The sequence below is a fragment of the Periplaneta americana genome, chromosome 1 (assembly GCF_040183065.1).
Source record: "Periplaneta americana isolate PAMFEO1 chromosome 1, P.americana_PAMFEO1_priV1, whole genome shotgun sequence".
Classification (NCBI taxonomy): domain Eukaryota; kingdom Metazoa; phylum Arthropoda; class Insecta; order Blattodea; family Blattidae; genus Periplaneta; species Periplaneta americana.
Genome location: NC_091117.1, coordinates 130,936,041 through 130,963,046, shown reverse-complemented (window position 1 = coordinate 130,963,046; position 27,006 = coordinate 130,936,041). Strand labels below are relative to the sequence as shown.

The window sequence follows — 27,006 nt, the reverse complement described above, 5'->3', positions numbered from 1 at the left end:
AGGGCTAAAGTCAATTAATCTCATGGCGAATCTTCGAATTCATCTCGCCAAATACCATTTCGCTATCACCAGTGCCAGCAACTCTAGAGAACCTTATAGTTGATACTGCATCGTTAAAGAACCGACTAAAAGTCATTATAATCATAAACCGAAACGAGTATGCCTTCGGTCTATTCTGGTGTCACATTATTATTATTATTATTATTATTATTATTATTATTATTATTATTATTATTATTATTATTATTATTATTATTATTGAAATGTGTTGCTTGTCAGCGATGTATGAGGAGGGAAAGGAACTGGCCACCCTACCCATTACCTCCTGGTTTAGTTGTCTCATGAGTGAGGCCTTATTGTGGAGAGAACATTTTGTAGCATTTCCGGGGTGACTTTAGCACAAGCTTCAATGATACGGTTCTTTAAATGTTCCACATTCTCAATTTTCTGTTCTTATACCAAGCTCTTTGAGTAACCCCAAAAGAAAACATCAAGGGGTGTTAAATCTGAAACCTGGCCGGCTATTCTACTGGTCCACGTCGACCAATCCAATGTCCAGGGAACTGTTCGTTCAATCTGCTGCAACATTTCTGTGACTTAACCCACCAGAATGAAGACTTATATCAATTCTTTCCTCTCTCGATAATGCCTTATGAAAATCACGAAATTTGTTACAGGAAAGCTTAAAATAATCACAACACTGGCACAGGTTAACCAAACAGTAAAGTAGGAAACGTTAATTACCAGAATTGCATAAAAATACCTTTTCCAAAGCCTTCATAGTACTGCATCATGTTACAAAATATCTGTAGATGCAGTAACTAATGTTTGTGTCATGAAAGTTATCTTTAAATAACTTGAAAAGATTAGAGATATCTCAAAACGGATTGCATCATTGATTTTTTTTTTTCAGAAAATTTCACATGATTTTGAGTACCTACATGACCCCCTTTCCATTTAAAATTTCATAGTTTCATCCAAAATGGCGGCTTTTGTGATAGCTGAGGGCTAGAATCGTGTGTGTTACTGGTAGAACATTTGGTATTAAAAACACTGATAACACCTATAGTAATCGAAAATCAAGCATATGGAAAATATTTATATGGTTCCAGACTTTTGATTCACCCTGTAGTTTTACGAAGCCTTTTGAATAATATTGCTCTAAATTTTCAGTAAAAATATATTGTATTTGCAATTTTAAAAATATGATCGTGCAAAAAATGGTGTACAATACACGTTTGTGAAGTGCATTACAAAATCTCTGAACTTGAAAAACTTGCTCTGCTCGTTTGTATCGTAATTTCCGTTAAGTACTGTAAGAGTCACTCACTGATTGGACCCTATTTCTTCACCTAGTTCATTTTGTGGAATTATTATTACATTTTGGATGTTTGTCTTGTACAGCTTTAGAGGGGTGCAGTTACATCTGACTTAACAAGCGTACTTGTGTTATTGGCTTTCGTCCTTACTATGGAAGTAATTTCTAATTGTATTCGTCTGTTTGGAATGTAGATTGTACTCGTAAATGTCTATGAGAGAGCTGTTCTTTTTGACAAACTGTATATACATTTTGACTTTCACACCGGAGACTCAAGTACTTTAATGGCGTTGATTTTTTCGAGATACTTTCGTTTCCCTTGCTATATCTCACACTCTCTTCGTCACTCATTCTTATCACCGGAATAGAAAGCAACGGAGAAACTATTGTGCCATATTCTAATGAAACATTTTACTGAGCAAGTAGCCGTAGAAAATCCCTATAGATGACGTTTGCGCCTGAGTCTTCAGATATGGAGCAAAGAGGTGATAAATAGTTTCAATGCACCCCAGAGCCTAGCCTGAGATTTGAATAATTTTTATTCGCTTATGTTCAATATCGGCGACTTAACATGTCCTTGTAGTCGATACTAGTTGACCTCAGACATAGACCACAACCATGTCGATATTGTGTGCATTTCATGAAGGTCGTTCGTAGAGAATGCGTGACTTTGTTTCAATAGGGTTATAAATCTTCCTTTATGCCAGCTTGTTTTTATGACCGTCCATTTTAATACAAACAGCTATCTATACGAAAGCATGAGGAGATATCTGTATATTTTAATAGCAATAATGCTGTCCTACTAATACAATCATTATCAACGCTACTACCAACACTATTTGCTGTCAATGCTATTGCCATTATCAATATTGCTATTGCCATTACTTCTGTGACAACTAATTTTACTACTACTATTAATACTAATAGTGCTTTCATCGCTACTAATATTATTACCATTACTATTATTACTACTTTCACCACTACCAATACCGCTACAACCAATATTATCACTGACAGTAATACAGCTGTTATCCTTGTCAGCATTACTGCCAATGTTACTAATACTATTGCCAATGTCATAGCTATGACTAATAAAATTCCAGTACTACTGTCTACATTAATTTTACCCCTTCATCATTACTACTGCCAAACAATTACTATCTATGTCACTGTTATCACTACCAATTATTGTCACCGGCAATACAAACACTATCAGTTCTATTAGCTATGCTACTGTTGTATAATCAAGTGTAATACTAATGTTGCTGCCATTATCAATTGTACTTATAATTCTGTTGTTACTCTTAATTCTATTAGTACGACTGTTATTGTCAATTCTAGCACTAATGCTATTACTGTTATCAATTCTGTGAGTACTACTACTACTACTACCAATTGCAGTATTAATACTATTTCATTATCAATTCTAGTTACGACTATAATTTCTATTAGTCCTACCATTATCAATTATACTATTAACAGTATACTACTATCACTCTTAATGCTACTGAGTACTAATACTGTTATTATCAACTCTATTAGCACTATAACTACCGACAGTCTGCTACTAATAGTACTACGTCTACAAATAATAATAGACTATTATCAATCAGTTCTGATACTACCTGGTGGACGAAACGAAACGCCACCAAAGCTGCAGAAAACTAGTCGCCGGAATTCCACTACCTGCTCCTGGGTTTATTGCCCTGTTATTCTCGGACTAGATCCCGCGCAAAGTAGGCCTACATATGAATTAGTTCGCAAGTTCTAATTCAGGCCTGCAGAACTGTAGCTCTTGAGAGCGACTGCTTTCCTCCCCTTTCTTACCCCACCCACCTTTTCTACCTGTGCGGTCACGGGGCGTTCTAGTTACGTTCGGCTGCATCAACATTCATTCTCGGGGCGGAAGTCGATCATCCCCAATAGAAGTGGAATGAGGCTGACGTCATAGTTCCCCTACTTTGCGAGTTCTGCAGGCCTGTTCTAATTGAATGATTAACAGAAATCTAGCAATAATTAATATTTTTTTAACCGCTATTATGCGCAGTAATAACGAGTCCGCCAATTTACTCAGACGTGTGCAACAATCGAGAGAATATTCTCGGACTACCAGATCCCGTGCAACAAAATATTGCAGAAAGCTGTGTATTAACAGAGAAGAAATTGGACGAAATAGGTTTTCGGTTAGAGCAAAGCTCAAACAAATCTTTGTGCCGTTTAGCACAAGTATGGATGTCTAAAACATCTGTTCAACTCGCCACAAAACTATTAAAGTTAAAACCACACAAAAGTGTAATGCACCAGCTTTTGGGCCCTGACGACGCAGCTAGAATTCATTTTTGTAATTGGTACCTTCAATCAGTCCATGATGGCTTAGTAGACTCCATGTTCGTTTTTTTTCCAGTGATGAGGCATGGTTCCGTCTCACTGGTTATGTAAGTAGAACAATAGATGTTGGAGCGCTGAAAATATCCATAACAACATAGAATTGACGCTACATGATGAAAAGATAGGTGTGTGATGTGCCATATCAGGAAGGAGAATAATAGGCTCTTTCTTTTTTTAGGACGCTATAAATTCTGACCGTTATGTGTAAGTGATTCTGCAGCCTTTCTTCGCGGAGCTCACAGATCAGGAAAAAGAATACGCATGCATACTTTGTTCAGGACAATGCGACGGCGCATACTGCACATGTTTCAATGCAAGCAATCTCTAATGTATTCGGCGATCCATTGTGAATCGTGGTTTGTGGCCTCGCAAGTCCCCCGATTTAAGTCCTTGTGATTTTTATTTGTGGGGGACATTAAAGAGTGTAGCATACAGAAAAAACTCTCACGCCTTGAATGAACTTACGGAAAATAACCAACAAGAAGTGCGGATCATTAGTGAAAATGAACTTCAAAAAGTGTCAGGAAATATGCTCAAAAGTTGTGAAGCTTGTTTGAATGCAGAAGGCCACCATTTCCAGCATTTACAAGAATGAGGTAAGCTTTTATGTTTTTATCGTGCCGCATATTACTATCGCTTTGGCGGTGTTTTTCTATGTTTCTATCGTACCGCATACTACTATCGCGCTTTGACGGTAGACTACTCCTATAACATGCGAGGGCCGCTATACTTTCGGTTAAGCGTTTCGTCTCGTCCATCCGGTATTATTACTACCACTATTATCGCTTTTGTATGACTTATCTCTATCAGCACCACTCTATCTGTTGTGTTAATACTACGAGGTCTACTACTTCTACTACTCACTGCAATTAATACTACATCTCCATCAAGTTATCAATGATAATATGATATAATTATCAATATATATATATATATATATATATATATATATATATATATATTAAATGTGTTTTTTCTCTTTTTTTTTCTTTTTTTTTTTTGTTCTTGTGTGTTATTTATCGGTTTGAATTAAGTTAATTACTGTATTTAGTGAACTGGCCTTGTAAATTTTATGTTATATTATTGGCTAAGACCACACCGTACACGATCCTGGCTCTTACAGTAGTGACTAGAAACACTTTTGTTTTATAAATTTAATTTGTACTCGCTTTGCTAGCTAAATAAAATAAATAAAAGTCCTGTTTCTCACTAACTGCATTTTGGAAGAAACTCGTGAAGAAAATGTTGAATATCTTCAATTTCTTTCCAAAATCTTTTCTTCAAATAGAGGATTTTATGGGCGTATTTTCAGATCTCTTTGTAATACACTGTCTTAATGATTCTTTAAATTTTAAGTGATAATGATTAGGTAATGTCAACAGATGTGAGATTCCCCTAATGATTGAAACTTTGTGTTCTGGTTTCGCCCTTACATTTTGTAACAGTATATCTGCAAATTAACTTTACATCCTGAAGTGTTGGTTAAGGTGCAGAATTTAAGTCTTAAGTTACTGACAATATTTTGGTTTAAGTTCTTATCCAGTTTCTGTAAAATCTTACATTCATTCATTGTCCTTGTGTTGTAGGAATCACTGTATGGCTTGAATTAATTTTAAATTTAAATCCAGAAATTGTTTTATAAATAACAAATTTCCTGCTTTCAGGAACTAGATTTGTTCGCAGTTGTCCCGTGCGTGCCCATATGAGTAGCCGAATTTTTAATAAGCTTAGCAGTAGATCATTTACATGACTTGAAGATGCACTGCAGGGCGTACGCAAGGGAGGAGGTTACCGAGTTTGAACCCCCCCCCTTGAATAAAAAAACACATGGGCATATTTGTTTTTATTTTATTGTTTCTATGGATTTTCATAATTATGTAAAGTGCCTTACCTATCATATACAAATAACTGTTGATTAATAAATATATATGTGTGTGTGTGTGTGTGTGTGTGTGTGTGTGTGTGTGTGTGTGTGTGTGTGTGTGTGTGTGTGTGTGTGCGTGCGCGTGCGCGTGTGTGTGATACAAGCATTTTTATTGTAGAAAATTAAACACAAGTTAAAATTTGTTGAAAATTGGATGGTTGTGAAAATATTACATTTTAAAACTTTTATAAGGATATTTATGATTATGTTCTAAGAGAACATAGTAAGCCTGTAATATTAATAAATATACCATAACATAATAATAATAATAATAATAATAATAATAATAATAATAATAATAGGAATACAATAATATACAAAAATTAAAATACCAATAATGTACACTGTAAACAATGTTAATAATGACACCCTCCCCCCTTGATAAAATTCTGCGTAGACCACTGCTACAGAGTCTTCATCCTATGTGATTTGAGCGAATGGTTTTCTTCAAATATCATTTTCCCTGCCATTTCCATTACCAGTACTCTGTAATTTCCTTATCATAACCTCTGAACACACTATGTATTGGAAAGATAGGTTGGGTAAGGAATTACCAACTCCCTTGAAGTGAAACGGCGGACATTCGAGCGAGATAATAGTCATTTGATTTATAGCTGACATAATTTATGTAATTAGCTCCGTGATTCCTTACAAGAACCAAATCATGCGATCTTTATCAGTTATTTTCTCCTGTCTCCCTCGCCTGGTCAATTTCTGTACATTCTAAGCCCTGATGATCCTTCCTATTGTTACAGTGGCTGTGATAGTCACCTTAGTTCCTGTCTGTAATAATACGCATTCACTTATAAGATTTCTTTGAGTCTGTCTGTCCATATATTTACAAGTCAACTTAGCTTCGTTTTTCTATGTGGATTTCATTTTATAACTGTCTTACAATCGCTTAACATGGGCATACGATTTTAATTATTGTTATCTACGTAAAGATTAATTTTTTGATACTACAAAATACGTCTGTTGCGGTAACAATTAATATTACAGGAGAAAAATCCGCTCAGGCGCCAGGGATCGAACCCGGGTCCTTAGTTCTACGTACCAAGACGCTCTAACCATTGAGCTACGCCGAAGTTCAATCCACAGCACCGGATAGAATCCCTCTCCTCCAGTTTTTTTTCCTTTTGTGGCCTGACTCCAAATTCGACGTGTATGTTGACATTTTTATATTAAGTCAACTGCCATTATAGCCTACAAGGAGCACACTCTGTTGAGTAACTTGGTGGTCGAGATTCCGCAGTAATATGCACTGTTGCTCGAAGAATCTACGTAAAGATTAATTTTTTGATATTACAGAATACGTCTGTTGCGGTAAGAATTAATATTAGAGGAGATTGAACTTCGGCGTAGATCAATAGTTAGAGCGCTTGGTACGTAGAACCAAGGACCCTGGTTCGATTCCCGGCGCCGGAGCGAATTTTTCTCCTCTAATATTAATTAATTATTGTTCTGTTTCCCATTGGGTGCATTTCTTGTAATTGTTTCATTTGTTATCTTATGCAACCAAGGAAACTTTTAGAGAGTGTAAAATAATATAGGCTATCATATTTTTGGTTTTGTGATCATGTTTCTTCTTCGTATATCAGTAATGTTTCACAGTTGAATGTAACTCAACAAGTGATATGTTAAAAATAATTATTAATTTCTCGTTTCAGAGGACCGAGAATTTGGATCTGTCTCTGTCCGTGCCCCACGCTTTCCATAACAACGGTTATATGGCAGACCAGGTAAGTACTGACGCTTTGTATCGCCTGTTTCCTATGAATTCAATTAGCAATGTGAGCTTAAATCTTTGTTCCGTCCACAAGGTAAATATAAGAATTATCGTAAGTAAACTAGTCGTGTTTGGTCGAAACTATCAATTTAGTAACCCAATAGGCATACGTATTTGAGCAATGTATAAGATATTTTAATACTTATATTCGTATGTTTTAATTATGATGGTAGGCCTATATAAAACATAATTATCTTGAAAAAAAAATGCATTTATTTTTACAGGCTTATAAGAGTACGCAGATGAATGTGCTTGCAGTTGTAATAGCCTATATTTTCACTTTATATTGTATTGTAACTCCCCCCCCCCCCCTCGAACTGTTGGGAAATGCATTTCCTTCCATAGTACTGTTGGTTGCTTAGGATGGGAAGTAAGTGATTTTTTTTTCCTCTTTTACGGAAGAGGCTTATTTTGCTTACCACTCATATTCTGTGAATGACTGGGTAGCCGAATGGCCGCGCTCTTGTAGAAGAACAGCACACCGCACCGTGAATTTAACCCAGGCTAAGATATGAATGATGATCAGGCTTAGGATCCAGGACACTTTAGCAACCAGTGTATGCACAACTCGACTATTAGAGTTCCTTAAACATAGTAGACAGACATACTGTGAATGTAAACAACGGCATCAATGTGCTGCGTTATATTCTACTGTTAATATTACAATCTAGTGACGGTGGAATATGAAGTAGGATACATACCTCACAAGTTTTCATGTCCCTCGTCGACGTTGAGGGCGTTAACATTACAATGAACAACCATGTAATACTTGGCAACTAGTTCGAAAAAACTGTTCACTATGAATTGAAAATGCACTGTGAGGGCCTGAGTTCGTTTCGTAGGGAGAGACGGAAGAATACTGCACCTCTGATCACGAACCGGATTGTACATTACCGCATACGTAAACAAAACTCAACGCGTCACCTCACTTCATCTGTACTCCGTTGCACTTTAACTTCACTTCATTCTTAAGTTGTCTCGGATCCTAAGCCTGATGATGATGATGATGATGATGATGATGATGATGATGATGATGATATGTGAAATAATGATGGCGAAATGAGTCCGAGGTCCAACGCCGAAAGTTACCCAGCAATTCTGCTTCAGTTGGTTGAGGAAAAACACAACCAGGTAACTTGTCCCAACCAGGATTTGAACCTGAACCCGCTCATTTCACGGTCAGACATGCTAACAGTTACTCCACAACTGTGGACAAGTAAGTGATTTACTTTGAATCTAATTGTAAACCACTATTATCTCTTGGTATTTCTATCAGTTTTGATTAGCGATTTTCTAAATAACAAAAAATACTAAAAACTATTGTAATATGCGAATAACTATTTGTCCTGAACACGTACAAAATGAATTACAGTATATATACAAATCGTAGATCAACAGTTTTAAATGAAGGCGGATATCTTGCTTACTGGAATGATTATGAAATAGTAAACGCTATTTGTGTCTATTACTTTTATTATCATGGTTAAATAAAATTAATTATAAAGAGGAATTAAATTTTTTGCACGATAAAGAACTAAACTATGAAGCAATAGTGAAAGATATAATCGGAGAGTTGGGATGCATTAAACTTACAATAGGAAGAGTTTTGTGACGCCAGAATTCATAGCGCATAATGTGTATTGTTTACGAGAGTTACTAGCAACGAATATGATAAATCATGTTTATGATATAAATAATACGCTCAAAATTGTGAATATGACGTTTTTTTAACCCCACTCTTGTGTATTTTCTGTAACATTCGGAATGATACACTGGACAAAATTAATTTTTTCTGTCAAATTTTATGATTGAAAGATATCAATAATTTAAATCAATTTGGCCGTTATTAATATTACTCCTAAAATTTCGGGATTTCAATTAAAAAAACGTAATTCCACAGAATCCTGCCTCTGTTTGTATGCATACATTTTGCATAGTTGTATCAGCTCACCTGTTTGTTTTTCATTTTTTTACGGACGGGTTGAAGAGGGGAGGAGAAGAGAGTAAATCAAAACGATTAATCAGTTTGGGAATTGTGGAATTAAATTAATTTTTCCAACGAAAAATATTGGTTGCGTAAAAGTTTGTTCAAATACTCACACCACAAAGTGGTTCTTTAAATTCACTAGAAATATGGAACCTAATATATCAATGTTCCCGCAGATTTGTCATAATCTAGGTATTACAAAATATCACAAAGAATATGGTCTCATTTTTCTTGAAGTCGCTCGCCGTTAAATGCTTTTGATTTTTAAAATAAAGATCCGTTATTTTTTTTTTTATTTATTTTATTTCATATCCATCATCGACAGGTAAATTGGCTCGTAAATACTGAATATGAACCAAATTCGTCCAAAATCCAATTCAGGAAAAGTCGTTGCATGCAGCTAGATGGGTGGGCAAACAGATGGCATGCCCAAAACCATTTTCTCAGAATCAGGAATGCTGAAAACGTGGTTTCCGCAAAAATGATTAAATTTATCTTTACAGCATGATCTTATTTTTTATTTAGATCACATTTCGTATAATGAAAATATAAAATTGAATCAGGAGTAATCATACATCATGGAAAGAGTTAAGGCTGGTTCACAATAAACCGGGAACGAGAACCAGAATGAAAACGAGAAGCAGAGGACGTGAATATGAAAATTTTTGATTCACAATAACCCGAGAACGTAGACGACTATGCATATCGATATGCATGTCAATAACGATATGTAAAGTCGATATTACGCATTCTGATGTTATTTGTGTATAATTGACCAATGGCGTTCTCTCATGAGTACAAGGCAGCCATCATAAACACAGGTTAACCAACTTCGAAATTTCAACTGAAACATTTCATTAGGGACGGTACTATAAATATGCCCATGCATCTTTATTATCACAACCTATTTTAAGTCTACCATAACGTAAAATAATTATCGAACAAAAATGAACACAACAGTAGTTATTGAATTGAAGCATGAATATGTAGTGTGTCATACAACCAATACAGTAATAAAATACGATTCACTTACGATCGGTGTATAAAGATGCAACTATTGAAAGCCACGTATTCTTCATTTTCTCATCTTTATACGAGGCACGCCGCTTATCGTAAACGTGAGGATTTTCCTCAACACTCAATATTAGAATCTCATCAAATAAAACTTGCTCCATGATGCACAGCACAGAACAAAATGATGCATAGGTTATGTCACGGTCTTCTTGCTACAAAATATACGACGACAAAATAGCTTTTAGATAGCAATAGAATGAATCTAGTGGGCTGTGATCGGAAACGTGAACGCCAAAGTTGAAACTTGGCCAACTCTCCGTTCCCGATCCCGGGCTCCGGCAAGCTTTACGTTAATTGTGAATACTCACATTTAAATGTACACATTTTAACAATTTTACCGTTTTCGTTTTCGTTCCGATTCTCGTTTCCGGTTTATTGTGAATAAGCCTTTAATCAATTTTTTTGCAACTTTCCCGTTTGCATAATACTTTATTACTGTTAACTGTTTAATGCAGTTTCACCGTGTTAACGCAGAAGAGGAATGTTATATTTTTCAGGTATATAATTTGCATGTCACCCTATACTTCTGTGTTGACGAGACAAGTTGAGAGAAGCAAGGTGAAGAGGCGTAATGGAGCTATTGTGCGTGTGTCAGCGACACAGGCAGTAGCGAACTTCTTTTATTAACGTGCCAAATAGCTTAAAAATACTGCCTCTTCTATGCCAAGGAGTTTCTATTAAATTTCAGAGTCGTATTTCTCCTGAGACTAATGGGAAAACAACTCATATTGCGGTTCAAAACGGAATGACCCGGGATTCACCATTACATTAATACTTTATTTCCGTTGCCTGGTTTGAAAAATAACTTTGGGTTTATTAATTTCCCCAACTACAAATCTCTTTCAAATAAGTTACAAGAATTGAGATACGCTTGCGATATGATGTAAATTTTTTTAATGCTTAGGCATTCGTTCCCTCTTGTTGATTTAATTTTGTTGAAAGTTGGGTAATTCCATACAAAAAAAAAGTATGTCTTTGCACCATGATGTCTCAAAAGTTAAAAATATTGTAGTAGTTTATTTCGTATGTTCTAAATATGAATTTCACGCAATATTATATTTATGTTCTTCATAGTTTGGCAGCAGTCAGAATTTAAAATATTGGTTTAGCAAAGAACAGGGTTTCATTCATTGAAGTTTTCTTACTATGTAAAAGAAAATGGAAAAGTGGTTTCAATACGATACGAAAAAGGATAGCCGTAAAGTAATTGTTAAAAATATAGGACACAAAATGCAACACATTTTTAGGGCCGAAAAAAATGTGTTTAATTCTTTAGGTTTATTGATTCTATTGTGAAAATTTCAGAATGGTGACTTAAATGCCATGCCAGTTTTTAATATAAATAACTTACCAGAACAAAGGAACGTACAGAATGTCGGCATTGCCGCGAGATGCTGTTTGCATTGTTTCTCGCGAGCGCTGCAACTGCCACGCGTAGCAAGCGATTTTCAACCGTCAGAACAAATATTAATAATTTTATTAATTTAATTATTCGTAGGTTTTTTAGATACTGCCATAAAACTTGGGAGATGTATTAAGAATAAGATTTTCTTCAATGCGAATGAAATATTCGCATGAATTTAAATTGCTGCATTCGAATATAGAAGTATTTCTTTTTTCAATGGAATGTTTTAAAGACTGTCGATACACGTCATTCTTTACGGTCCCCTAGAGGTATAAGTCTAGAAGTGTCAAATCAGGAAACCGAGGTGGGTACTCAACAGCACCTCTTCGACACACCCACAGGGCAGTGAATCTACCGGGGGTTTCTGTATGGATGTGGTGTATCAGTGCGTGGTTTGATTGGTCCTTTCTTCTTCGAGGGTACCGTAACTGGTCAGGCGTATCTTGATATGCTTCAGACAAGGACTTTGCCTGTCATCCAAAACCTGTATGGTGATGAACTCTTTTACATGTAACAAGACGGAGCACCGCCTCACTACCATCGAGATGTCAGGTCGTACCTCGATAGAACTCCATCCGTACGTGGGTGGTCGAAGAGGTGCTATTATTGAGTACCCACCTCGGTCTCCTGATTTGACATCTCTGGACTTTTATCTCTGGGGGACCGTCAAGAATGACGTGTATCGACAAAGACCAGCAACATCGACGAGCTACGTGCAAAAATCGAAGAGTCATGTGCTTCTATTACGCCAGATACATTAATAGCCGTATTTCGGTGCGCAGTTCGGCGCCATGAGCGTTGTATACAAGTTGCTGGTGGTCATTTCGAACACATACCATAACCCTCTCTCAGTGCCAAAAATTGTCACGTCAAGTCAAATATGTCACGAGATATGGACTTGCAAACAGTGAGTACAATTTTTTTTTTTTTTTTTTTACTCTCTGTATTGCCAACATCTGATTTTCATGTATGTAGGTCTAATTTACAGATTTCAAACTTCGTCTAAAATCCATCCTTGCCTAATGACGATGCAGTTTATGATTTGGTGAAGATGGATTATATTTATATTTATTATTTGGATGGCTTATTGATATTTGTGTATGAAATGAGATTTAATTGTAATTCTTTGAGTTTGCAATTGTGACTTTAGTTCTAGAATATGTGTACATCGATCTGTTATGATTTCAAGTAAGCCTAACCTTCTTAGAAGCTTCCTTTCAAGTACAGTTAACTTCGTTTTCTACTCTTTTATACGTATGTAAGGAAAGGTAGAGAGATTGAAAAAAAATATATATATACACACACACATACATACAGTAAGTAAGGGATCTGTAGAGTTTATAATTTATAATCTCATGAGTAGAGTCCTGTGTTTGGTTACCTAAAGCCTCCGAGCGACGCGCAACAGTGTAGATATGTATGGAGTATAGCACAGCATACACACTTCAGGTTTGATGTTCAGCGAACCATGTCAAAACCAAACAAAGCTAGACGGTTGGAAATGAGTGTTCCAATAGATGAATTTGTAGCAAGCACTTCATTGGGAAAGAAGAAAACTTAATTTATCAGAAACAAGGAGAAATTTTTCTTTTGAAATACTTAAAATGTTTACAGTCACTTATAATGCATAGAAATTCGTAAAGCAAGTAGTCAATCTAAATAAATTTTTTATTGTAGGCCTGTTATTGTAATTTCGACCATTTATTTGTATATTTATTTATAAATGTGTACATACGTAGGCTGTGTCCAGCTGCAACATTCACGTGTAAAACAAGTAATTTCTGTAATCTGGCATTAGAGACAACAATACATGGAGACAAAAACAACCTACAAATATTTCTAAATGAACAGAAGTTGAAACATCAGAGCCGAAATACGTTATATATTTCAATATTAACTCAGTTTTAATTGTGGATATTCAAATTTAAATCCTTTCAATAAATTATATTATTTACTTCTAAACTCATTTCGCTTTGATAAAATATATATATTTATTTTAAAAAATGCAATTTAAATATTCAGAACTCTGTAAATAGGCGAAAAATAATGAGCGTTGGCTTTTACTTTTTTGGTGGAAAATATATTGTGAAACAAAAAAGTAGGCCTATATAGAATCTAGATACGTTTTACTTATTGTGAGAATAATCTTCTGTTGTCCATAAGGTGGCTTTAAATAAATATTTTGTTTATTTTTAAATACGCATGACGTATATTTTATAGGTGAGTAGCATTCTCATTGTTCAGTGCCTATACTGCCCTATACGAATAAGCAGATGTAAAATCAGAGTCCTTTGCAAGCGAAGCTAGTATGATCCATGTGCATCTAACTTGTACCCTAGATCACATATACCAGATAGCTCGGCCTTATAGGCTTTGACGGTAACAACTTTTGTCAGGTTTACTATACTGCCATCTAGTTGTTACATAAGAAGTCACGTCATAATTCCCATTTGAATTGCATTAGCGACTATACTGCCATCTCATGTTCGTTTACGGCGGACGGGTGGCGATCCTGGCGGTTATTCTCTTCAAAGTGCTGCCGATTTTAACATAGGAATGAGCAGTCTGTTACATATATGATCTAGGCTTGTACTCAAAGTAACCAATCGCAGGACTCTACTCATAAGAGACGAAAATACGCAATGGAAAAAATACTTTCAACACACACACAAAAAACAAGATGTTTGATGTGAATGATACCGGAAGTACAAAAACGGAAGGCAATATCGAAGATCTGTGAAAAGATCGTTACCTGAACGGTTAGCCTGTCTCTAACGATGAGAAAGGAATTAAAAAATATTATTTCCTAGAAATAATTGCATGTTTTAATATACCCAGGAGGGTGTGTTGTATATTTATTTGCATTTATTTCATTTATTGTCCGATATTAAATTCAATTTTCAACTCTCGTTGGAGAAATGCTTGAATACGCTTATCGCATTAAAATCAAGCATTGTGATTCGTAGGTTAAATGGAACAAGAAAGGTTTAATACAAATACCACAGCTTTCTTTCATGTGCTGCATAGCTATAGCCGTTTCCATTGTTCATACTTTATTTTCATGTAACATTATTCAACTTACAAACAAGGTAGCAGTGATCAAAATACCTTTCAGTGATTGAAGATTCACCCACTGGATGATCGAATCAAAGAAATGGACTGATTGTATTGTCATATCAAAGCGAAACGTTCTTTGTTATATCGTTTGTAAAGCAGTAGTCGAGGTAGAATTATACGCCCAGTGATTCTAGAGTAGACTTGGGACGGAACTCTCCCCCCCCCCACCCCACTACTATCACAATGTAATATTGATTCACATTTTGTGACATTCAGTACTTTGCACGCGAAGTTACAAAATATGTCAAACTCAATTCTATCATAAATATCATGCTCCCATCCATCATACATAGCTTTCCATAGTTTAAAATAAATATATATTTTGTCTTTGTTATACATGTAAAAATGATCAGATTTATGGAATATTATACATATTATTTAAATCATAGTTTAAAATTTGAGTATTAATTACTCAAACCATATTATTAAATCTGTTCCCCGAGAATTTCTGATAACTTCAACGGGGCATACACTGAGTCCCTATTTTTTACTCTTTTTTGGACTCTGACTGTAGGTCTAAGAGCACACGATGGGATCTCGTAATGTAAAATTGGCAGTCCGCGGCCGAATCTCACGTAAGACAACATAACACATTACACTGCTAAGAGACAAACATCTGTCTATGCCTTGATCAGAATTAAAACTTTTTATCGTTACTTCCATACGAGTATAATGCTAAAACTACACCTCAGCATTTCCTCATGGGAAAGGAATTTTCTCACTAAATTTCGATCAGTACATGGGACCAGTGCCCATCCAGCATCATGATTAATTTGAGGAGCTACGCCAGGTAGCGAAATTCGATTTAGAAAACAGCAATAACGGCAAGGAGGATCATCGTGTTGACCATATGATACCTCCGTACTGCTTGGATGATCGTTAACCTCTGCTGAGGCATGTGGGCGTGAGGCCAGCAGTCGGATGGTTGGCCTTGGCCCTTCATGGGCTGTTTCGCCAAGGATTGCATCTTACATATGTAGACGTTAGTACGCAAAGTCATCTGATTGCAAAACAGGACACTTTAGTAGGTTGAGGAACAATTGGCTGTTAGTTTTGCCTGGAGCCCTTTGAATGAGGGACATGGTTATTTTACGAGCCATAAGCATGATTGGAAACTTACAGGCGGCCTCCTGGAACTACTGACTCTCTCGACCGGCCTCCGTGGAATGTAGCTAAAACGACGTTGAATGGCTTCTGCAACGAGCACCCTAGGCGGACCTACTCGGGGGAGGAGTTTCGCCTTGGACCGACAGGGGGGCCTTGGGGAAAGTTGCCGATACAGGCATGGTATATGGATTTCTGTTGGCTGTAGGAACGGATCGTTAGGGAGTCATGTGGTTGGGTTGGAGCGCGTAGGGGATCTATGGCACGCAACTCATTCCATATCGAGGGCTAGCGCAATAGATCTCAACAGGTCGCTGTGCTGGGCCATCCGTGCCCCCCCTCACTTAAATTTAATTCCATTCCGTTTTACTTTTCTTTTGCTTTTGTTCAAGTTTAAATCCGCGATGGCAAGCACGATAACCATTAGACAACCGAGGACGACCAAGCACATAATTAATATCCAATTGTAACCCTCATGCAGAGATTAAGACCTTGAATGAGTGACAAAATACGCCGTTGCTTAATTCTGAAAGCATTTACTTATTATTTCCAGTAGAAAACATTACGGCAAGTTGTGTCATAAAGTAAGTCTCATATTTGATTTGGCTATAAAAGCCGGATACTAACTGACATCGTTTCCGCATTTTCCATAATTTCAAGGGTTGAGGGAGGTTCTAGTAATGAGCTTTTCATACCTGTGGTTTGAGAACACAGGAACACGTTTACGAGCGTCCGGTACTTGTGGCAAGCTGGCCAGTTTCAGAGGACTACAGCTTAATGGGGTACAGTTATACACTACACTACTCTAAACCCTAATAGCGAAATTATAGCCACCACTTCCCCTTCAAGTCATCTTCACCCTGCAAAGTGATGGGCCTCTCCATTACGATGATTTTTGAAGGAGCGCTTTAGTTTTATATCTGTTCTCCAGATAGCGTCGTTACATCTGCGATATTCAGTGGTCATGATCTCCTTTATCATAGGTTGTAATGCACCTTGAGGCAAATTAAACTGGTACGGGATGAACTGTGTTTATGTCTCCCATACTAACACGTAGTGACATTTTGAAACAGAGGCACGGTACAGAGTTAAGTGTCAACTCTACATGGCTGCAAATTTACGTGTTTCCGTCGTCCGTAGAGGAGGTGAGGTCTGAACACGCGAGAGGAACTTCATAACGACTCAATACGTGTTTCGCTTAATCACAAGACGCGTTTCCAGACTATATTTTCTTATCTTAAGTTAGGTTTCAGGTAGGTACCTATCTCTTGATACTATTTGAACTTTCCACCATTAATATTATTTGGCTCTATCTTCTTTTCCTTTTACCTTCTCACTTAGTAAGCTTATAGAGGGAAAGTATTTTATAGCTGCAAATGATCGATTTCGAGATTTTCAGCATTCTTTGTACCGAAAAAAATGATTTTGGCTGCCGTCTGTGTATACGGAGATTTTACATGAATATTGATTCGGATTGATATATAGGCCTATGCGATAGGCTACTTCATAGTGCTCCATATACCTGTTTGAACCACAGCGGATGTATCTATATTATTATTATTATTATTATTATTATTATTATTATAAAAGAGCTCAAAATTATACCAGCAATAGACAACAATAATCGACACGCCAAGAATTCACACCTGTTGCCGCGAAATCACGTGGCCCGGTTCGATTCCCGGTCAGGGCAAGTTACTTGGTTGAGGTTTTTTCTGGGGTTTTCCCTCAATCCAATATGAGTAAATGCTGGGTAACTTTCGGTGCTGGACCCCTGACTCATTTCACCGGCATTATCACATCCATCTCATTCAGACGCTAAATAACCTAAGATGTTGATAAAGCGTCGTAAAATAACCTATTTAAAAATAATATTAAAAAAAACCGACGCGTCAAGTGGCTACAGCTTATCAACAGAACGGACAGCATCATATTTTCAAAAAATATTTGCTACATCCCAAAGGAAAAACATCGCTTGAAAGACCATAAAAAAGATGGCGGGAGACCGTAATAGGCCACCAGGTGTAAGACTAAAACGATTATTATTATTATTATTATTATTATTATTATTATTATTATTATTATTATTATTATTATTATTGATGGTGGTGGTGGTGGTGGTATGTTACTGTATAGCAAAATTCAGACGTAACGTGTTTCGTTTTCCCCGACTTCGAACTGGTATCTTGAAGTGTGACTATGTAGTAGTACATTCTTGCAACAGATCTTAGAAAGAGTTCTCCTTTTGTGTCCTTAAGTCTTATGTGAAGTAAGGCTTTAGGATTTTGTGGCTTTTCCCTGCTCACACGCAAAATGCCGGTAACCTCCTCTTCAGCTTTATTGTCCTCGACAAAGCCGCTCTCCGAACATTTCTTTGCCTTGTGTCAATAAATAAAACCGCACTTCAGCGCTGCTGCATCTCTATTGAACCTAAAACATACGTTCTGTTTCTGAACCTTGGCGTAGAACTGTTACAAATTGCATATTTCATTTATATAATTGTATGTTAGTTCTTAAGTTCTGCTCCCGAGTGAGATGTGGTGCGTATGTACCCTGCGTTTGTATCCCTTGTCATGGGTTTGCTTTTTTGTTGCCTCAAACGATGGCCTTGCACCATAACCACTCGTCAATGTTTAATGTTCGTTCATAATTCTCACACAAGTGTGAACGGAACGGATTAACGTCCCTAATAGTTCGAAGTAGCCGTTAATGATAATGAATTCAGTTTAATAATCTCGTGTATCCTGATTTCTATCAGTCGAATTAATTTACCGTACTATCACAGTCTATTATATAGGCCTACAGTCGCGAAGCTTGAGTTATGAGGGTGCTAGGAAAAATAGACTGTGCCGGTACTATTTCGCATTGTCTGTAATGAGGCGATATTAGCGATCCTAGTGGTTAGCAAGCATTATTGCGGATCATTTAATTATGTAAAAACACTTCAGTGTCATAAATTATTAGATGTTTCTTGTCCCTGTGAGTACATAGTTTATTTTAAAAGAAACATGTTAGACTGTCTTACAAAATCTGTAGTGTTCAGGGATTGCAGCACTCGAAGATGTTGGTCCCATTCCTTCGGTGCTTCTCGGCAAGATGAATTACTTGTTATGGAAATGAACTACCGAAGAAGTATTGATTGTCTGGATGTCTCCATCGCTATAATGTGTGCAAGAGCGCTTGCAGACATGGATGTGCATTTTCCGTATAGATACAAGCACATGATTTGTTCAAAGTGAACTGTGTTCTTTTCACACTTTTAAGCAAACGAAAAAGAAAGACATAATATGTAACTTACGAATTCACATTGTAGTATTTCGCGTGTAGTCGTTTTGGAATATATTATTTATTTCACTTTAAAAGTAATGTTAACATGACATTGTAATGATAATGAGTTACTGTTTTATTAAAATGTATTCGGTTTCAAAATAATTTCTCCCTGTTCTTTTTATTTTGTCTCATTTCCTTTTCTTGTTCTTTTAATGTTACGTTCTTTTTCTTTTCTATGTTTATATTCTTTCTTTGTAATCCTTTCTTGTTTCTTATTTTTTCACTTTTACTTCTTCTTCTTTACCTTATCACAATCCTTCATGACATGTAACGTCTGTACTCGACGTGACCGTGTTCCGCTTAGAGGGATCGAGACATAAATGCTCACCACTTAAAACCAGATAAAGATATCGTTGAGATTTACATCTGACAAGATAGAGAAACTGTCCAAGTTTACGCAACAAAGTTTGAAAACAGCTGCATGCGTAACTTTCGTTTGTTTGTTGCTAAAACAAGCTTGACGCCATTTTGTAGGAGAACACGCCATGATCAACATTTGGACACCACAACAGAAAGTTCAATGTGTGCTATGGCTAGCAGAAGAAAAATCTGTTACACGAGTACAACGCCATGTTCGTCGTACATGAAGACATGGATCGGAAGACGAGGACCCATTGCCTGGCCAACTAGGTCACCCGATCTGATTCCCTTGGACTTTTTTTCTGAGGCTTTGTGAAGGATGCTGTGTACCAGAGAGGAAGAGCTAACACTTTGGAGGAACTGAGGCAACGCATCATAAATGCAGCTTCGCTAGTGACTCCACAAATGCTTCATAACACTTGGCGGGAGATTGAATACCGTTTAGATGTCTGCAGAGCAACTCAAGGCGCACACATCGAGTTGCATTGAGCTTTCTCCGAAACTCGGAGAGTTTTTACATCAAGTTATGTAAAATGTTATGTTAATAAACCATTATTTACACTTGAAATTATCACTTATTTCTCGATCCCTCTAAACGGGACACAGCGTACTAATGAAAAAATGAAAGGATTTTATGGAACGGGAATTCTATTTCGATAGTCATGGAAATGCTTACTTCAAATCCGATAAAATTACAATATTAAACAAGTACATTCCTATACACAAAGGTAGTCACATAAATACATATACAGGGTGGAAGTGAAATATCCTTGCAGATTGAAAGGGATGATAGGGTACGCTTAAATGAATAGAAAACCTATGTTACGTTTTGTGATTTAATGCACGGTTAATTAGAAAATTAAGTTGGAAGTTCCAGCAGTCTGGCAATCTCGCCGCTAAAAGTCTCCTTTCGTATCGTGATATAGATGTAAGAGGTCAACGAACTCAGCGTATGTGTACTGCCTCGCGCTCCCTTCTCTGGCTACAGTAAAACCTCCCTGAAACGAGTTCCAGAATTTTTTATTCCCATTTTCACAATTTTCGTTTTACAAAGTGTTGAGTTTTGGCAAAACTAAGAATAGACTACTGCAATATACTTACTGTAGTAACAACACAATGAAGAAATAATTTGAAATAAAAGTTACTACAGTACATGCAAAGTGAATTTTATTTTCATAATTATTAACTTACGTAATTGCAGCCTCTCTCTGTGCCCTAGTTTCTTGGCCCCCACATTTCTTTTAAAGCGCACTGCCGCGGCTTTTCTTTTGAAGGGAACGTTGTTGAATTTCCTTCGCGTCCTGCATCAATTCAAAATGTAAATTGCGCTGTTGTGTAACTGAGTGTTTTGTGGAAAAATAGATTAACTTCACTTTAGACAAATCAATCCTTGGATAGCAGTTAGCATTGTCTAAAAACAATATGACCTTACGACCTTGACGTTTCATTGCTCCGTTAAAAGAATGAAGCCACTCTTCCATGATAGAACTGGTCATCTAGGCTTTTTATTAAATCGCACAGTTTTACTTTATTCGCACTGTTATTTACCACTGTATTGACATATTAACACAAAACTCAGAATAAATAAACGAAAATGTGAAACTAAATTGACACTACACTACAATAATATTATTCGCAGTTTTATTCTACTCGCACTGTCCTTTATCACTGTATGGTTGTTAGCACAAAACTGAGAATAAATGAACGAAAATGCAAGAGGGTTGAAAGAAGTAACGGTACACGAGGTCAGTAACCTGCCCGGGTCCTTGACAATAAGCACAGAATAGTGACATGATTAGAGAAGCTTCACCCCCAACATTTGACAAAGAATAGCGAAAGTCTTCTAGATCATTATGTACAGTCACACAAAAAATTATGCTTCGTACAGTATTATCGCAAAATTAAAAATGGTTTGATAGAATTTAGCAACAGTTACGCTTAAAATTATCCGTTTTAGTCAGGTTTTTTACCTAAATGGTTCCGAAAAATGATTCCGTTTTCGCGTTAGGCAGTTTTCCGTTTTAAAATATTATTTTACTAGGAAATCATTGCGTTCCCAAATGTATTTTTCATTTGTGCAGGTTTTCTTTTTATAGAGGTACATTTTAGCAAGGGTTTACTGTACAATGTTGGGATGTGGATTGCATCGTTCAGTGATTTGAAATTAGTGATTTTTAAATCAAATGTACAGTTACCCTGAAAAAGAATGAGACGATTCTTGGTCGTCGGAAGTTAAAGTTCTACAGCGCGGTTCACTCGATATCGACGTAACGATACAAAACATGACAAATAGTACAAGAATTGTTAAAGGACCACAACAAGGACAAGGACCAGAATAAGGATCACGAAGAAGACTGCCATTTAAGGCCAGGATTTCACAACATAGCTCGAGTCACAAAATATCATTGCTTCACTGTACCGAATGGCAAATGCCTGCTAAGGGATCTACATTCTGGACTGCTGCTGTCACTGTCTTGTCTCGTTAGCTCATATAGTAGCGTGTCGGTTCCACTGTATAACCGAAACGTCTCGTGTTCGCTCCCGGGTAAAACTTTTTTTTTATTGAGGTGTAATTAATTTGTTCAGAGTTCCTCGACTGTCTAATTTGTCGAAAAATATGGAATAATTTATGCCCAATTTCTGGGTCTTACAAGTGGGCTGAACTTCGTCAAAAAAAATAAATCTTACTTGGAAGTTAAAAGTATTCTTCCTCAAACAAAAATCATAAAAACAAAAAGAGACCTCTTAACTTAATATCTTGTCCACATGCCATCAGCTTCTATTACAGCTCTAAGTCGATCCGGCATGGATGTCACGAGATTGTGGAATAAGTTCTGATCCCCGGCGAGATCTTCACAGGTGTCAACAACTTGATCCCACAATTCGTCTCGATTTCGAGGACGTCGGTGGGCATAGATGGCTATCCTTCTCTTTTGCAATTCCGCCCATAAATTTTCGATGACATTCAAATCAGGTGACTTCGGAGGCCAATTAATGATTTCGATCTCGGGTCTCCTTTGAAACCATCTTTGAATGCTTGCAGCATACTGCACGGGATGGTTATCCTGCTGGAACAGCATTGTTCCTTCGGGAAAACGTTCTCGGGCGGAGGGAAGGAATATATTTTCCAGAATGTGCTCGTAAGTTCCTGCATTAAACCGGCCATCGATGTGTTCTATAACGCCAGGTCCATCGTAAGACATCCACCCCCAACACGATATGCTAAAGCGCCCCGATCTTTCACGTCGGTGCACATAGCGCTGGTCATGTCGGAGACCATCCTCACGATAGACACGGACAGGACCTTCGTAATCACTCGAGATGGTTGTTTCGTCGGAGAAAATTACATTTCTCCAATCGAAATCCATTCAATTTGTAGCGAAGGCAAGATGGTCGACAGCTTGTGCTTCCCCCAACATTTCCATTTGCGCAGCCCTCCGGCTCCTAATACCGCGGTTCCTCAACCTGCTGATCACAGTCTGTGAAGAGCCGGGAAAGTTAGATGCTGCTCTTATTTCGTCAGCAGTCAGAAATGGGTCCTGTCGAACTGTCTCGAATAAGAGAGCATCCTCTCCCAATGAAGAAATCCGCGAACGCCCAGGAATAGGGCGATTTTCGACCTCCCCTAAATTTTGATAACGATGAACCAACCTCGCGGCTGTACTTCCAGGAACACCGACCAAACGGCCAGCAGATCTAGCCCCATATCCAGCCTCAACTAGAGCTATAACTCGCTGTCTCATGTCACGTCGGTTCGTCATTACGATGAGAAATGAGGGATGACGATAATACTTTAGTGTAGACAATGACTATTTAACGTGATATAGAATTATTGAAATAACAGGCATCTTGCATAGTAAGAGTTAATAAATCAACCCTAAATTAAATATCTAAATAACTGGATATAACAGGAAGTCCAATTGTTGCGAAACTAATCAAATTAAATCTAATTACATTAGGTAAACAAACTCCAAGTTATGACACCACATTGCTACAGCTAAATTGTAGGTTATTAACATAAGCATTGAATAGGTCCGTGGTTGTGCGTTGGACGACAAAACCATCATCGAAAGTTCGAATCTTGCGGAGGAATGTAACTTCTTGCTTTTTATAATGTAAATCAGACTTCTAACTACAATCATTCATATTTCTTAGATTATTTATTAATATTTATAGCCAACATTGAATTTGTAAAGAAAAGACTTTAGAAATCTCATATGGAATTTGTGATCTTTAGTGACATAAACATAGATTATCTCTCGGAACTTTTCCGTAAAAGTAAATTAAATTCACTCCTTGAAACTGGAAACCTTAGTCGCAGAGTCATTTTCCCACAGCATACAAGCTGAAGTAGCACAGCCATTGATAAATGTTTTGTACACAGAATTAGACTGAATTCCTATTCGACAGATCCTATAATAAACAAATCCTTAGTGCTTCAATGTTACTGAACAATTTCAAAATATTAATTTAAAAACTAAAAACGGATCGTAAATGCTGTATCTAGTGATTATTCACATTTATGTCTACAAAATGAACCTTGGAAAAACATATATGATACTGGTACTACTGATATTAAGAGTAAATGTATTGAATATTTCACTTAATTTCACAATCACTTCAGTGTATGTTCTCCACTCAATGTTGTGAAAAAATTCAAAAGTAAAAGCATGTAGATAACGCAGGGACTTCAAAATCTCATGTATTAAGAAGAAGAATCTATATGTTATGTGTTGCAATGTAATGATCCTCATGTTCTTAAATACTGCAAAAAGTACAGTGTAATTTATCAAAAATTATGAAACAGGGAAATAGAATATATTTGAATAGAAAAGTACAAAATTCAGATAATACAATTAAACCTATTCGGAATATTATTAAATTTAAACTTGTAGATATCCTAAGAAATAAAATATTTTTTTCATTAAAACCAATGATTATAAAGTAGAGGATCCCAAATCTATTGCAAATTCTTTTAACGTCTTATAGTATATAGTACAGAAATATTATTGACAACTTAAACATTCAAGATTTTGCAAAAGATACTGCAATAGGTTACATAACAGATGCATTTAATAATTAGTATTAATATATGTAATTAGTCAATAACTGCAACATTCATTCAATCATAACATGAATAAAATTGAATGCACATTAAATGAAACACTATTGCAAACACGTAGATAAAATAGTTAAAATTAACTGAAGGCGTGAGAATGAAATAATCCAAAGCCATATTTTAAACAAAAATTGTTTTGTGCGAGTGCATTTCTTACACATATGGGAAAGCTATTAATAAAATATTGTAATAATTACTCAACAAATGACTTAGCCTAAGGACTCTAAACCTTTGTAAAAGTTTGTCTATTATTACATATATTTTTTAATTTCATTTTAAGTGTTAGTTTTTAATATATAAGCATTTACATTGTATATGTGTGTATAAATGCATTCATTAGATTAACGTTTATAATATTATAACTTGTAATTTTGTATTGTTTGCGATCATTAACACTTAATCTCAGGACTTTGTAAAACTCTATTTCAACGTTACTTAGCTATTTCAAGGTTATTTAGACAAAAAAAAATCGTTGTGTAGACTAAGAATCGAACTCGCACTCTTCTACACAACACGCAGAAGTCTTACCGTCTGAGCTATTGAAACGACATGAAAGCGTTCTTTTCTGTGCGGAGTGTCGATCTGGTCATGAAGGTCCGTTGTCGATTTAACTACACGATTTATGTATATATTTATCTTTTATTTACGTAATATTATATTTTTTTTTGCAGTTTTTGAAGTGAATTTCGGAACGATGCTAGTAACAAACCAAATAGCCTGAATTTAAGTAACTCAATATTCGTTATCTTGTGTATCGGTGCTCTGGTCTCCGATCATGCGCAGTGTCTTACATCTGAGACTTAGGAATATTCAATCGTCTCATCCTTTTCCAGGGTAACTGTACACGAAAACCGCCTATGTTACTGAAAAACGACAGAAGAAAGACCCGAACGGCCACAAATCACCGAGTACAATTCAAAATTCTTTAAATTAGATAATAGTGGTGGTGGTGGTGTTGGTGGTTGTGGTGGTTTACATGTACACTACTGGTATTTGAACATCTTTGCCGTCTGCAGTCTCAGACATAGTAAGATTCAGTGATGCTTTGAGCCACATGGTGTGTGAATTATGCTTTATGCTCGACCATGCCGAAATGTAGTAATTATACACCTAGTAGTAGCCTTTTAATGCACATAATTAAAGTACACCTATTCATTATAGTTCAGTTGTTCAGCCAATGAGAAACCACCGTTGTAGCATTATAAAAGCGCAAGTATCGATTATTCTCGGATATGCAATCGAAAGACAACTAGCAAAACGTCACGGAGGCTGGAAATCCAATACTGTCGCAGAAGGTTATGTTCTGTTACTATGATAATTAACGTTAATTGTAAATAATATTCAAATAAATTCAATTTGTCATCTCGTTTTTCAGTTCTAAATCAATCAATTTGCGCTCGTTTCATAAACAAACATACTCGCGTCTTAATTACTACCATTACGTATAGGCTCTTTGCATAATGTACTATTATGGTTTTGACTCCTGTATCTCAAGAATACGAACTGTCTACAGACTATAGAATTTCTGAGAGAACGCCGACATAGACCTTTCGATCGGTAAGTGACAAAAGATAGTTTAAACTCATTAATTCTGTACTGTGAGAAATGTCGACAGACTTAGTAAAAATAGTTCATTTACGTCATTAGCATCCTCATGTACAGTAGGCATACAAGAATCAACGGTAAGATGTACCGGTAATCGACGAAAACTAAAGTTACATGCTGCACAGGGAAAGAATGGTAAAACGTGTATCTGTAGCATAAATGTTAAATCAGGGAGAATTTTTATAACTAATATCATCTGGTAATTTTGTCAATTATAACTTATTTCAAATTATGTTTAAACTTAAGTTTTAATTCTAAACTATCATCAAACTGTGAGAGAATGCCAAGATTGCCACGGGCGTTAGTTGTGTAGAAGGGTTTGAGTATCACTTCTACAATCACGTGTATTGATATTAGCATTTACGTAGTTAAAGTGTAAATTGGCGTTTGGTGTTCCCGAAACTTTCGGCCGCAACTAGTTACCAATCTTCTCAGCATGTAATTTTAACCATCTTGAACGACCCTTTTGCAGTTCAAATTTCTTTACAA

General features: G+C 36.4%; 1 protein-coding gene across 2 annotated transcripts in view; it reads left to right on the top strand.

The window, feature by feature from the left end:
• Positions 1-27,006, top strand: part of LOC138700998 (TOX high mobility group box family member 4) — a 507,699-nt gene that overhangs the window by 285,177 nt on the left and 195,516 nt on the right. For both annotated transcript variants that reach the window (XM_069827475.1, XM_069827484.1), the window contains one exon: positions 7,298-7,369. In XM_069827475.1, coding sequence (XP_069683576.1) covers positions 7,358-7,369 — 12 coding nt within the window. In that variant the 5' untranslated portion in view covers positions 7,298-7,357. The remainder of the gene's footprint in view (positions 1-7,297; positions 7,370-27,006) is intronic.